The sequence below is a fragment of the Artemia sp. Qi Xiang Cuo genome, chromosome 3 (genome assembly GCF_049724085.1).
Source record: "Artemia sp. Qi Xiang Cuo chromosome 3, ASM4972408v1, whole genome shotgun sequence".
NCBI classification, from domain to species: Eukaryota; Metazoa; Arthropoda; class Branchiopoda; order Anostraca; family Artemiidae; genus Artemia; species Artemia sp. Qi Xiang Cuo.
This window is the reverse complement of record NC_142796.1, coordinates 3,194,519-3,210,516: the sequence shown is the minus strand read 5'-3', so window position 1 is coordinate 3,210,516 and position 15,998 is coordinate 3,194,519. Positions and strand designations below refer to the sequence as shown.

At 35.2% G+C, this 15,998-nt stretch overlaps 1 protein-coding gene across 1 annotated transcript in view; it reads right to left on the bottom strand.

Moving 5' to 3' along the window:
* Positions 1-475: 475 nt before the first annotated feature.
* LOC148953655 (adenylate cyclase type 5-like) overlaps positions 476-15,998 on the bottom strand; it is a 244,088-nt gene continuing 228,565 nt past the window's right edge. The window contains exons 5-7 of the mRNA XM_089087272.1: positions 12,564-12,914; positions 1,410-1,559; positions 476-544 (exon numbers count right to left, since the gene is read on the bottom strand). Coding sequence (XP_088943398.1) covers positions 476-544; positions 1,410-1,559; positions 12,564-12,914 — 570 coding nt within the window. The remainder of the gene's footprint in view (positions 545-1,409; positions 1,560-12,563; positions 12,915-15,998) is intronic.

Sequence of the window (15,998 nt, the reverse complement as noted above, 5' to 3'; positions counted from 1 at the left end):
GAAAAGTTTGTGATACCTTGGATGTGAAGGAAGATTTGTTTTGTAAGGAAGAATTAGCGGCAGTACTAAAAGGATTAAAAAATAATGAGGCTCCAGGTGCGGATAGTGTGGTAAAAGAGTTTCTTAAATATGGTGGCACTGAGGTTAGAAATAAGCTACTGATGATTATGAATAAAATTTTTGAAAAAAGGGAAGTACCTAACGATTTTAAGAAAACCTTAATTAAGCCACTTTACAAGAAAGGTGATAAGAGTGAGCGTGGTAATTATCGAGGCATTAGTCTGGTCTCTGTAGGTAGCAAATTACTTAGCAATATGATACTTTTTAGACTGAGAGATGCTGTAGACAAAGTTTTAAGAGAAAAACAGTGTGGTTTTAGAAAAGGTAGAGGATGTGTCGACCACACTTTCACTCTTAGGTTAATAATTGAGAGGTGCCTAAGTCGTCAAACACCTATAGTCCTCAGTTTTATAGATTATGAGCATGCGTTCGATTCTGGTGATAGTAGAGCTTTAGCAAAGGTCTTATCCTTGTATGGTATACCCTACAAAGGTATACCAGGTTAAGCAGAGTTGTGTTCTATCCCCCTTTATATGGATTATTTTGATAGACTTTGTCTTAAGGAGTACAGGAAAGGTAATGGGAGACTACGGAATCAAATGAGGAGGCAAAAGCTTCCTGGAGTTAGATTATGCTTATGATTTAAGTAAGCATCCTAGATGAAAGTGTCAGCAAAATAAATGGACTTTTAGGGGTTTTGCGAGTTAAAGGTGCTAGAGTAGGTTTGAAAATAAATGTGAAGAAGACTAAGTAACTAAGGCTAGGAATAAGTGAAGATGAAAAGGTTACATTGGGTAACGAAAAGATTGATTAGGTGGGCAGCTTCACTTGCCTTGGTAGTATTATTTGTAAGGACAGTGGGGATGTTTTCGGAGACAGGGCGGTCGTCGGGACGGGGGAGGGGAGGGGACGGTTGCCCTCCAATAAATTTTGACCATTAAAAAGGCCACTAGCCTTGTCAATTTCCAATTGAGTGAGCCCCTTTCAAAGTTTCTACGACAACTCCCTCTATACTAAGTTGCCTGGCTTAAAAAATAAATAAATAAATAATACAAGATACAATGTGCCCCACATCATTTTTAATTGCGCTGCCTATGATTTTCTTAGAGCAATCAAAATTCCAATTTATTCGTTTTGAAGAAAATCGGAGAACAGAATATCTACAATTACCAACTGACAACATTTTTCAAACTCTAAAATGCTTTCACTTAAGTCCTGGTTAAACTTTAGCGTAAAGAGTGAAAGGTTGAGGGAATGGGAGCCGCTAAGTGTTAACAACTCAGTTGTTCTGAAAAGAAGGAGTAGATAGAAATATTAAAGTGATTTCTATTTTTCAGTACTATATTTACCTGCTGGTGATTTTCTCTCTGAATATGAATGCGTGATTCTATGCATTGCCGTGTCTCCAAAAAGGCTTTTCTTTGTGCTATTTCACTGGGATAGTGAGTAAACATTCCAGCAAAATTTGTGCAAATAAATATGACAGCGTTTGCAACAATCTGAAATAATATGTATAATTACAAGTGTGGCTAAACGATTCTCTCTGAAGAGCAAAATTGAGGTAATTTTGATGATGCTGATGAATTGAAAGGCTGGAACTTAGGGTATGAGTTTTGAAGTCTAGAGTTTAAATTTTCTCAACAATCCTGAGTAGAAAAGCTACCTTTCCCTTCAAAATGATCACGATAAAAATAGGGCATTTTGAGGGGATGTTGATCTAAATAATTACTACTACTACTACTAACAGCTCCTCCGCCACCCCAATCTATTCAAAGCCTTCCTTTTTACACACACCCACGAAGTTCCCATTTCTTTTAAATCTTTCTTTATGACGTCCTCCCATCCCAGACGGGGAAGCCTGCTTTCCGTTTAGCCCTAGATGGTTGGCCAAAAAGAACAATCTTCGGCAATCTGTCATCCTTTATCCGCACAACGTGCCCTAACCACCTCAACCTTTCTTTCATTATAGCCCTAGAGAGCGGTATTGAACCATATTTTTTTTAGAAACTCTATAAATCCAAGTTGTCAAAATGACTTATCGACAATATCTCAGGGATGGCTAAGAGTATTAAGTTGAAATTTAAAGGGAATATTGAGGGATTTGTTTAGTTAAAAAAAATCACTATATGAATCCAGGGGTTGAAAAGGACCTATCTGGTAGGCATCAAGAATGGCTAAGGGTATTAAGTTGAAACTTTCAGGATATGTTGAGGAGGGTGGTATATTAATATTTGTTTATATTAAAGATTAAAATTGCATCTTCCCTAAAGAATTTCGATGATTATGCTTATTTTCAATGCATTTATTGGAATTATATTCCCCATACCTATCCATCCAAAGTTCTATGGTAAAAATTTTGTCATCAATATAAATAAAAAGGTTGATTCTGAAGGAAAAAATCAACAAAATTTTTACAATTATTTCTTTTATTAACCAGTAAAAAAAGCTGTGTCAATTATAAACGAACACAAATTAATTTAAAAAAAAAATCTGCTCGTAAATAAGTTTTTGATAGAAAATTAAAGAGCTACATTAAACTACAGAGGAGTTGAAACAAGTCAAATAACTTTTCAAGCGTAAAAACTAGCATATATCAGCCTCAATCAATAAATGAAACTCAAAGCGGACATAAATTACAATAAAAGAAAAATCAAGTTAAACTTAAAACCGATAGAAATTACCACACACAGGATTAGGACTAACGCCATTACGCCTTCTAAAGACCAGAATGCCATTTGCACTTTACTGAAATCAGAAAATATTTTAAATTTTATTCAAAATTCCTGAGACCTTCGGGAATGAATATAAATATAGGCTGAACTTTCAGTCTACATTCATTATTTATTGTCAGTAATTTTGGTTATTATAGTGATTTACTTTCTTTTTTTGTTGATGATAATAAAAACATACAGCTAAAAAAAATAGTTTTCAGTAAACCGTAAATGAATATCTAGTCTTTGAAAGGTATGAGGGGCATTTGCTACCCCTGTAAGTGGTAACTTCTGTTCGTTTTAAGTTCATGCCGATTATTCATTGTAATTTCCGTTCCTTTTGGGTTTCGTTTTTCATTGATAGTAATATATGTTTGTTTTACACTTTGATTATTATTTATATTTAAATTTTATTTCTGCTAATCGTTAGTTTAATGTAGCTTGCCACTTTTTTTTGAAAGATCTCTTTTTTGTAAAAAAAACATTTTCTTAAACTAATTCCTGTAAAAAAGAAAGCGATAGGATAATGCAATAATGAAGCTAAACAAAATAACACTGAAAAAAGAGATAAGAAATGCCGGTATCAAATCTCATTTACTGTTACTGAAATACCATTTCTTAGTGTTTCTTTTGCAATTGGAAGGCGTCGCTTTTTGCTTCAAGTTCTATACTGCGAAGTAATAATTATTCTAAGCCTTTTTCTTTCAAACAGTTCGTTGTAACGAACTGTAAGTAAGGAGCGACCCGGCTCAATGGTAACCGAAACTCTAAAAAACGGAATTTTGATACCAATAGATACATCAAAAGAATCAGATTTTAATTCTGATTTCAAATATATGTTTCATCAAGTTTAGTCTTACCTATCAAAAGTTACGCACCTGAGAAAATTTGGCTGATTTTCGCAAAAAGGGGGAAAGACCCTCTAAAAATTATAGAACCTGAATGAAAGTCACACCATCATATTCAGCGTATCAGAGAACCCAACTGTAGAGGTTTCAAGCTCCTATCTACAAAAATGTTGAATATTCCATTTTTTGCCAGAATAAAGATCACGGTTGCGTGTTTATTTGGTTTTTTTTTTTGTTTTTGTTTCTTTTACCCAGGAATGTCGGTATTGACCCGGTTGGCGGATCATATTATAGAGGGGATCATTTGAACGGAAATTAAAAGTTATAATGCCCTTTTTAAGTAACAAAAAAAATGGAGGGCAACTAGTCCCCCTCCCACGCTAATTTTTTTCCCAAAGTCACCCGATCAAAATTTTGAGATAGCCATTTTGTTCAGCATGGTCGAAAATATTATAAATATGTCTTTTAGGATGACTTAATCCCTCGAAGCCCCCAGGGGGAGGGCTGAAAGTTATGAACTTTACCCAATGTTAACATATAGTATTGGTTATTGGGAAGTATACAGACATTTTCAGGGGAATTTTTCTGGTAGTGGGGAGTGGGGGTGGGTCGGGGGTTATATGGGAGGATCTTTTCATAAAGGAAGTTTTCATGGGGGAAGGGAGATTGCTATGAAGGGAGCGCCGGATTCCCATCATTATTTAAAAAAAATCAGAAATTAAAAATAAAAAAACAAGTTTTTCAACTGAAAGTAAGGGGAGGTGAAAGTAAGGGTGGTATTGACTAAGGGGAGAACCCCCTCATACACGTAATAACATATACGTAAAAAAAAACAATACGGCTCAATAGTAATCGAAACTTTTAACAACGGAATTTTGATGTCAATAAATGTATCAAAAGAATGGGCTTATAATGTTGATTATAAATATATAAATTTTAATAAGTTTAGTATTGCTCATCAAAGGCTACGAGCCTGGGAATATTTAATTGATTTTTTAAAGAGCGAGGATACATCCCCTACAAGTGAAAGAATTTTAATGAAAATCCCACCGTCAGATTCAGCTTATCACAAAACCCTATTACATAGGTTTCAAGCTCATATCTGCAAAAATCTGCAACTATATCTGCAACGTATTTTTTGCCAGAAGAAAAATATACGAATATAGAAGTTCGTTACGTAAGTTAATTTGTAAATTACGTCAAAACCAAATTTAGAGACAGCCATTTAGCAAAAGAAGAGTAAAATTTGTATGGAAATTTTGTTTACTTAGTCAATGAGGGTGTGCCAAAATAAAAGCTGCATTAATTAAAAAACGATCAGAAATTAAATAAAAAAAACAAGTTTTTAAAACTGAAAGTAAGGAGCGACATTAAAACTTAGAACGAACAGAAATTATTCCGTATGTGAAAGGGGCTGTCCCCTCCTCAACGCCTCGCTCTTTACGCTAAAGTTTGACTCTGTCTCACAACTTTATTTTTTAAAACAATAAAAAACTTTAGCGTAAAGAGCGAGGTGTTGAGGAGGGGACAGCCCCTTTCACATACGGAATAATTTCTGTTCGTTTTAAGTTTTAATGTCGCTCCTTACTTTCAGTTTAAAAAACTTGTTTTTTAACTGATTTTTAAACTTGTAGAAGGGCTTGTTTTTTAAACTAGTAGAAGGGCAGGTTGCCCTTCTACTAGTTTCAGCCATTAAACAGAACACAAATAGATACTTGCCAAACATAAGCACAGAAAAAAATGGACGGCTTTCAGTCCCATAGCTTCTAGCTTCTCCGAAATTTCAAGAGTCTTATGAAGCATTTTTTTTTCTGTCCCTGTCCCCAACAAAATAAATTGATGGATTGGTGAATGACGAACTATTAAGGTCGCCCGCACTTATAGCAGACATGATTTACCCAGCAATAACATTGCTTCAAAAACTACTCATACTCTGAAAATACGGCAGTAACTCTTAATAAGGTGTAGAGCTCTGAGGATCCATCATGCTAAAGCGTCAGGCTTTGTAGGTAGGATTTAGCAGATTGGAACCAACTTCAGAAATATCAGATTTTTTTCAAATAACAAAAAAAATGTTTAAAATTTATTGCAAATTGTATCAGGTCCGACCGTTTTTCTGTAAAAGCCACCCTTTAGCCTCCATATATACTTAGAACATTGTATTAAAGGAGGTAGTGATCTAATCATCAATTTGACGCAAGCTGTTCAAATTGTAAAACAATTGACCAAACCATACACTTATCGTCAAGGAAACACTTTTCAAGGTATCAAGGGAAAACTTTTTTCCTGGGGAAATTAGAGAAAAGCTCTTTAGTGGCTTTAGAAAATCTAATTACCAGTTACTATGCTATTAATTTATCCTAAGGATGGACAGAGAAAAAAATAAGAAATTTTCTGGGTGTAAGAAATTGTTTCTGGGCTTAAGAAATTTTTTATATCTAGAGGAATCGTTGACTAGAGATTCAACTGTACCTTAATCATTATCTTAACATATTTTATTCATTTCATTTCTAATGTCAATAGACTAATAGTTAGATTGTTAGATTTACCTTAAAAGCCATTCTTAGAACTGAACAAGATAGTTATATCTAGGAATTTTGATACGCTATGTAAAATTTCTGAAGTCTATATGAAATTAAAAACAAACAAAAATAAATCATTAGCCACAAGATCTGTACAAATAGTCTCTCTGTTGCTCTATGACCAAATGTTCAAGCTTTGCCATATTTCCCGGTTCCTTTGTATACTTTCTAGTTTTAATCTATTAACATTTTAAAATATACTATGTCCTATTCTAGATAAAGTATTCCCCCCCTCCTCTTCTCTCTTTAATGTAAATATTTCTTAACTTTAATTAGATACACTCACAACTGCTGCCTCGAGTGCCCTGAATATCTGTCTTATTCAAATCATTTTAATCTCTTAGCATTCCTAGGTCGAATGGATACTCTTTGTCCTTTTATTATCGTTCGTTTTTACGTCTTCCTTCCATCTGCCCTAGAATATGAGTTTTCTCGATTGCTTTCAACACCCTTCGCTCCATTTTTGGGAAAAGAACTGCCACTTGGTGCATGTATTGTAAAGTTTTCATTCTAAAGAAACTACGATCCCTTAGCCCTCTTTCAAATAGCGTCCCAATTACTTGGAATTACCAAATAATGACAGTCTTTTAACGATTGTTGCCTGAGTTATAAAGATTAGCAAAGAGCTTGGTAATGAAGTACCAAACATGGTTCTTTATGAAAGAGATAGTTTGATCACATTCAATATGTGCATCATCAAAGAGTAGCTTAAGAGGGTTGGCTATATCCCACAACAGGACAAGAACCTTGTCCCTAGAAAATGACTACTGCTGCTGCTACTACTAAGTTATCGCAGTACTATTTCATATGAGACCAGCACTGCTGCATACACTCTTTTTCTGTAGGACTCAGATCAAAACCTCGTTTCAATAGAATATTTTCCTCAACTATTCCGTCTATCTTCTGCATTGTCAAATTAAAGATTGTCAAGTTTTATACCCAACTGTTTCTGGAAATTTCCTCTGAAGGTCTGATACTGGAACCTGCCAACATTACAAGTTTGTAGAAGGGTTCCTGTTACTAACTTTCACCTCTTCATATGCTTATTGAATAAGTAAACAAAACAAAAATTTGTCACACCAAGATCGTAAAAACATAAAAATTCTTCTTCAAATTTTCAAAATCAATTTGAGCTATGTATCTTGTTATATTTGTTACAACATATCTGCTGCTGCGGCACCTTGTCACTACAGAATTTTGAAAATTACATTAAAAACTTTTTCTAAAAATCGTGTTTTCCAATGAAAAGTGAAGAACTTAATTGATAAACTAACCTGGATTCTAAGCTACCTCCCCTTTCGTCCAACATTCCCTTACATTCAAAACTAGGTCCCGTAAGCCTTTAAACATTCTGTGTGAACAATGGGCAAGTTGTTATTTACTACCCTTGTCTCAGGGGTTGTGTCGGCCGTGTCATCCCTGGAAATATGCTTCTTGAACCTTTTATCCTTTTTTTTTAACGAAATGCATGTCCAATAGTTTTGATCTGGTGTATTATTAGGCTATGTCGTGGGCTTGGAAAAAGGGCATTTGACTTGAACATTTTTTTGCATTTCTTTGATCTTAGCCCTGGACAGTGGGATTGAATGAAATTTATGAGGAATCAGTACCACTCTAATTGCGAAATGGACGGCGGACCGTGTTGGCATTCTCCCAATAGAAACCACGTGGATCTAAAAATTTTTGGTAACAAGTGTTGCGATCAAAATTTACAGTTCGAAGCATGTACAAAATATTTGTATTAACGACTATTAACAGTAATTGGAACGCTAGTAACACGCATCAAAGAATCACTTTAAAAGGAAGAACGCCTCAAATTAGGGGTGGGGGTAAAATAAGCCCAGGAAATATAGGAAGTTGCAGAAAAAAACATGAAAATCATGAGGCTTAGTTAGAAAGCTACACAGCCCCCTCCGCTTTTACGTGCTTGTTCGACACTTATTTAAGATGGATGGTAACGACAAGAAATGAAAGATATGGCTAGTGACAAGACTACTAATCCAATTAAGCTAAACGATGAATATTTATGAAAAATAAAGAATAAAAGAAGAATGAAGAATATATCAAGAATAAAGGAAAAAGCAATGGAACATTAAAGGTTACTCGAGAAACGATTTTGATAAAAGTAGGAGTTAGCTTAGAGAGATAAGAAAGTGTTTGATGAAAGAATAAATTAACTGGTTTCGTTGTATCCATGTATCCTATGTTGTATCTATGTTGTATCCTATGTTGTATGTTGTATCATATGTTGTATCCATGTATCCTATGTGACTTAGTCATCGTAAGTTACCATCGAACCAAGTTCTACTTTTTGTTGGGGTTATATTAACCACGTTTCGGGTTCTATCTTCTAAAAGAATTAACAGAAAACAGAAAGATAGAATTAGTGTTGTCAGAGCTATCTCCTTCAACTTCAGTTTTTTTTTCTGGTTTTCTATCTAGCAGGAATCATTCTGTTAGTCATGTCATTACTGATTTATCTAGGCGGTACTTGTTAATTAAAGGAAACGCACTCAAAAATTGCGCTCAGGTTAGATCTCAGAAAACCGGTTTTAAAGCCACAAGGACAAGTGATGGGTGATAGAATTCATTGAATATTTTGGGCTATATATTTGCACATTGGAGAGGGGGTAGGTTAAGTTAGGGGCGCTTTCCAAATGCTTTATCCCCACCCCTAATGTGCAAATATACAGCGAAAATTACATTATTATACAAACTAAAGTAATTAGAAGGTTATATTTCATTAGGATAAACATAACTTCACTTCTTGGCTGTATCTTGTTTAATTAACAAGTACCATCTAGAAGTTCTCCATTTTCAACAATAGTATTCATAATCTTCAGTAATTTACCTCTAACTTTGCAAACACCACATTTCCAAAACTTATTTAGTGGGCTATCAGTACCCAAGCCAATACTATTTTTCAATCCCTTTATTACTGTCAATCCTTTACCATTCTAAATTCTCAAGATTCTCCCATTTCTTATCTACTTTATTTCCAATAACTTTGCCACGGTCTGATGTATTGGTTTCCTAATTCATGGTTCTTTAAAAACTTACTAGCCACTCTGAATCCCACCTTTCACATTCTGAGGCATTTTTAAACGAGTCAGACAATTTCGCGATGCCCAAATTGAAGGGCTGGAGACCTTTTGTAGTTGTATTCTACGCGCACGTCTCTTGACTCTCTGTCTTTGGCTGAGAGTGCAATGCGTGCTGGGGACAAATCATCCGACGCCTCCCGGGTTTTACCCTAATTTCTCCAGGTATCCATTTAGAGCTGGGTCAAAACTGGCTGAGCTTACAGAGTCACACCGCTGACTCCCGTTCCCAACCAAATAGCCAGTGACACCAGGGCTTGAACCCCTATCCTCACCGACAAAAAATTTAAATTGTAGCGCACTAACCACTCTCTTGATAAGAATTCTACACGTTAGAAAGCTTATCAGATTTCTAACTTAGAAAGCCAAAAGCATTCGGAGAGTAGATTATGTCTTATCTAAATTTACGATTAGAAGAAACCACGCATTTCTCTCCTTTGTCCGCTCCTTATTAGTAGGCATAAGGCAATTAAAAGACACTGCACCATCCTATCCATTAGAGGCCATAGCCACTCCGAGCCTATAACTGTTATTACCTCAATACAAAGATGGACCAGAAAAATAGATGTTCACTTTACTACTGCTAGCGCCATTCCCCTGACACACGAAATCGCCCAAAAATGAAGACTCCTTATTGCTATTAAATAAAAAAAACAAGTTTTTTTAACTGAAAGTAAGGAACGACGTTAAAACTTAAAACGAACAGAAATTATTCCGTATATGAAGGGGCTGTCCCTCCTCAACGCCTCGCTCTTTACGCTAAAGTTTTTTTATTGTTTAAAAAAATAGAGTTGTGAGAAAGTCAAACTTTAGCGTAAAGAGCGAGGCGTTGAGGAGGGGACAGCCTCCTTCATATACGGAATAATTTCTGTTCGTTTTAAGTTTTAACGTCGTTCCTTACTTTCAGTTAAAAATACTTGTTTTTCTTTTTTAATTTTTGAAAGTTTTTGAATTAATGCACGTTTTGATTTTGGCTCACCGTACATGAATAATTAAAACAAAATTTGCATATTATATTTGGTTAAATGGCTTTCACGAAACTTGTTTAATTTTATTTACGAACGTTTTTATTAGTAATAAATATACGTAACTTAGAATTAACTTACGTCACGAACTTATATATTCATAAATTTTTAACACGTATATTAGAGGGTTCGCCCCCTAGTCAATACCCTGCTCTTTAAACTATGTTCGAATTTTTTCCAGTTCTTGAAAAATGACCTCTTAATCACAATCAGTTGATCAGTTGAAAAACTTGTTTTTTTTATTTAATTCCTGATCTTTTTCTTTAATAATGCTGGGAAATCCGGCGCCCCCGTCCTAGCACTGTCCCTTCCCCCATGAAAACTTCCTTCATGGAAAGATCCTTCCATATAGCCCCCGACCCTCTCCTTCCCCCACCTACCAGAAAAAATCTCCTCTGAAAAAGTCTGTATACTTCCCAATAAACAATACTATATGTTAACATTGAGTAAAGTTCATAACTTTCAGCCCTCCCCCTGGGGACTTTGGGGGATCAAGTCATCCTAAAAGACATTTTTATAATATTTTTGACCCTACTGAACAAAATAGCAATCTCAAAATTTTGATCGGATGACATTGGGATAAAAATGAGCGCTAAAGGGTCCCTAGCTACCCTGCATTTATTTTGTCATTTAAAATAGGAACTAGAAACATTAATTTTCGTTCCAATGATCCCTCTCTTGATATTCTAGGACCACTGGGTCAATAAGATCACCCCTGGGGAAAAGAAACAACTAAACACACAAAAAAAAAAAAAAAAAAATAAAAAAACACGCAACCGTGATCTTTCTTATGGCAAAAAATGTAAAATTCCAAATTTTTGTAGATAGGTGCTTGAAACCTCTACAGTAGGGTTCTCTGATACGCTGAATGATGGTGTGATTTTCATTAAGGTTCTATAACTTTTAGGGGGTCTTTCCCCCTTTTTTCTAAAATAAGCCAAATTTTCTCAGGCACGTAACTTTTGATAGGTAAGACTAAACTTGATGAAACTTATATATTTGAAATCAGAATTAAAATCTGATTCTTTTGATGTATCTATTGGTATCAAAATCCCGTTTTTTAGAGTTTCGGTTACCATTGAGCCGGGTCGCTCCTTACTTACAGTTCGTTACCACGAACTGTTTGATCATTCGGTAAACAAGACAAGCCACCACATCAATTGAGAGAGGGCTTAATAAATAATGTGGGGGATGAGAATATCCTTAAATTCTAGGCCCATAATCTCATAAAATACCTTAGGAGCTTAAGACGAGGCTTAGAAAATTTCAATAATTATTATAAACTGATTGCTATGAAGAAATGATTTCTGAAATTTACTATCTTGCATGGAAGCCCCTCGTACTTGGCACGGCTGAGTTTCAGAAATCTTTTAAAGGATGTCGAAGACATCATCTCCTGATGTATTTAGAGCTTCTCCTTGACATATCAAATGAAGCGTCTTCACTTTGATCATGATTAAGGACAATCAAAATGGGGCACAATCTGTTGTTAATTCTTAATGGATAATTGCCTCGGTAAACGACAATATCAACCAAAAGAGGCTACTTTGGGTCATTTTTTTTCTAATTTAAAGTACCATGGAATGTCAAGATCAAATCTTCGGAATCATTGTTGGGTGGCTGAAATTGTTGTGAGAAATTGACAACCATGATTATCCTAAAATACTAGGAAAAATTGAAAACTCAACTTTTAATGAAAAACACCTCCATACGCACTTACGTAGCTTTTGAAAGCAGTGGGCGACAATCTATAAAAAAAGAAACGTGGGTGCAAAATCAGGAAAAATAAGCCGAAAACACATGGCACCAAATGGCTTAAGAGGGTGTAGTGTGTAAGTTTTCTTTGAAGGTTTAATTCTCTTCGCGAATCAACAAATAATTATTGTTTGAATATTACGAAATGAAAAGCGTTGTCAAATTAAACGAATTGATTTTGCTAATTTGTTTTCAAGGTTCAATTTGCAACGCTGACGAAATACGGTACCATCCTAAAATCATAATTTTGAAACAACCAAAAGAAAAATCTTTAAAAAATTTGCACATTTCAGGAATAAATATACCTAAAAAGGGCAAGGGGCTAAAAATATTTTTACTTTAATGGCCTTGGAATGTCAACGGAGCTAATCCTTATAAAATTACAATAGCCTACCTCGATTTTTACTATACCAGCTAATAGAAACTAGCCAAACCTGACAGCAGTGCTGCTAGATAGGAGTTTACCGCAATAGAACCTTACCTGCAATATACAATCTTCTCTTGATGAATAAAGAGCAGCTATGCACGCAATCTGAGCAGCAGACATTAAAGTTCCACATATCACACTTTCCCTCAAGTTCAATGGAAGAAACGCATAAGTCACATAAACAAAAAACACAGTGGCCCATCCTCCAGCTGCAATATGTGGTACTTCAATTGCCACATGGGGATCACGTAGAAAGTAGTCCAAAGAAGTTAATACAATTCCAGCAAAAAATGTAATAAGGAGAATGTAAGAAAATATGATGAGATAAACTTCATTCAGGAAAGACCGAGTGACAAGGATTTCTAGGCTGAGATACAAAAGTGCAAATACTCCCATTACCAATCCCTGAAAAAGAATAAAACAAAGAATTAATCAAAAGCATCAGAAAATACAAATAGTAAGTAATTACCCGGCCAATTTTTTGAAGGAGAACAAGCTTTTGTAGATCTGTTTGGGCTCAAACCGGACCTAAGAATGGCAACTTGGATCTTAGCCAAGTCTCAAATTGTTAGGAGGAATTATCTAAAAAAATTCTCCAAAGATCTGTAAAATCGTTAAGACAATTCAAGACAGAAATCCACTACGTTTTTTGGGAGTCACCGGCTAATTATTAATTAGTTATTATTAATATATGTAGAATTTTGCGAAAACCAAGTTCAAACCTGGTACTTGAAAAAAACATGTTTCTAATAATACAATATTCAAAATAATATTATATTTCCATCACAAGACCAGATGATACAATAATTTGACAAAATAAATGAGCAGAAAAATATAAAACGCATATACGAGTACAGTCACTCGTACAAAAAAATTATCCGAGCACAATTACTCGTAGCCTGGCCATTACTGGGAGGCTCTTATACTATTTGCCAAATAGGCAACAAAAGACACAAGCTTGAGACAAATCGTACCATAGCTAACTCAATAGTTGACACAAGGAATCGTTCATGCACAGAATCGCGAGTAACTAGATTTACAAGCTATTATAGTTAGCATTAGACACTCAATAATAAGGCCATATTCCATACAGATTACAGACCTTTATTTTCCAAGAAACGAGAAGGGGGATGACAAGTAAGGTGGGCAGGCACTGAGGATCAGGTAGTAGGTGAATTATACGGAAAATATAAGATATAATGGAAAGCTATCAAAGACATTGAGAAATTCCGGGATACAAGGTGACAAGGGTCTAAAGGTTCTTCTCGCTACGCACTTGGGGGAAATAAAGGCTTGTATTTATGCCAAGCAAATAGCCCTTTTTGTGAACATAATAAGATATTTTCCTTTTATATACTTTTAATGTTTTTAGCATGAGGGGACAGTTTTAGGGGCCCCTCAAAACCTTTGTAGACACCCATGTTATTTCTTAAGTATTTGTGGGTTTCAGGGTCTACGGAGGGGATGGCAGAGGGGGGCAGATGCCACCCCCCCTAGAACTTCAAATTCACACTATACATATCTGAAAAAGTAGACGGTTGAAAAAGCAGTTGATAAAAGGTAGATGGTGGAAAAAGCTGGAATGACAGAATAAAGATCCAACAAGTAGCAACTATCCATAATATCTTGGAAATTTTTAACTCTACTCCAAGAAGATTAATGCTGAAGCTGATTGATGATTTATGATGTTCGGTGATTACTTTAATAAAGATTTCGTAGGTATCATAGAACTTGCTGGCAATGTAATGTTTTGTAAACTGCCAATATAGCTTTAGCTCCCCCTCCCCACCCTTTATCACAGAGTCGGTTGCCCCCCCCCTTAGACCAGAAGCCACGTACACCCATGGTGGGCTTAACTATTCATCCTTACTTTTATTCTATCCCTTACTATTTTTAATTTATCCCTTAGGGTTAAATGCCTTCTAGATCTGATTTTGTAGAATAAGCGTTTTATTTTATATTGAATTTTTTCTTTTTCTCTTTCCTAAAATCTTCTTCCTTATGAAAAAAAAATCTCATTTACAACATGGAAGTAACTCATATCTCACGTGGTGAGACGTCATTAAATTCATAAGCGCCGTTAAAAGCTTTGCTGCGACAAAAAGATATATAAGGACGATGGAAAGTTAACAAAATTATTCATGTAAAATGTCTTTTCTCCCATTCAAGGAAACGTGCAAAAGGGTCATAAAAAGATAAAAAGTAGGATGAAATAAAAGGAAGTGTAGGCAGAACATTTAAATACTGACCTTAATACAAGCAATGTGTTTGACCTACGGTTACAAGGATAGATGTACTCATAGGATGTAGGTTCTATCCTTAGGAACCGTTGCAGAGAACTTTCCTGAGGGGTCAAAGCAGGAAAAGCAGAAATTCTTTGGCCATCAGTTTTGATTATTTATGGGTTGAGGTTCTTAAAAAAATGGCGACTCATCCCTCACTTGCAAGTGGGTTTATCAAGGCAGAATCCAGGGGGGTTACGGGGTTTGACCCCTCCCCCGAAATGTTTGTCCAGCTCGTAAAAACGTAACAAAAATAAATATAAACACATTTTCATGTGTTTTTAAAGTTTTTTTTTGTGCCCCCCCCAGCAAAGTTATAACCCCCCTTCCTCCGAAAAAATTCTGGATACGGCCCTGGGGTTTATACAAGTTTTCTAATTTCATGGCTTATTTATACGGTTTTAAGTTAATATTTTGAAGCTTATTTAATATCAATTGTTTTGAAAAATGAATTTAGACAAAAAATAAGCCATTAAGACCATGTGGTACTTTAGAGAATCACCATATCTCGTCCAAAATCCGAACAAACAACAGAAAACTAAAGGCCGACATCCACTTTCCGGAAATATTAGAAAACCATTAACTTTTTATGTATTTTACCGGAGATAAAATAATTCAGATTTAATGAGACTTGCATCATTAGTACGTATTAATTTTGTTTTACAATTAAACAGAGCAGAATTTTCTTTTAAAATTCAGGAAAGAGCACACCCTAAGAATTTTTTAGTGTACCTCCTAGGATAACGCTAACAACCAGTTCAAAGGAGAGGAGGGAGACTCGGGTACCTCCGCACATGGGGCTGGGCACCTCTAGACATCGAACATGTTGGCTTAGCTATCTAGCGGGAAAAATCTGAAAAATATCACAAGGATGTACTATTTTACTGTCCATCTTGGAGGCAAGATGGCACTTCCATCAAAGAGCATGGCAGTGAGTCAGTCGGTAAAAAGACTTTAAAGAAACAGCTGCAAATTTGTTCGCATGATGATAAAAGCGAAATAGAGAGATAAGTTTTATAGATGCATTTAATGTAATGTTCTAGGAACAAGCAAAACGAACCCATGTATGTTTTTTCTACATAAGATTGACGTAACTTTAGGTGTTCTTTGGTTATTTATTATTATTTTTTTTTTAATCCCACCTCCTCTCCTCTTGGTGACCTTCAAATTTTCTTTAAAAATATCTCATAATTTATCTAATGTCAAC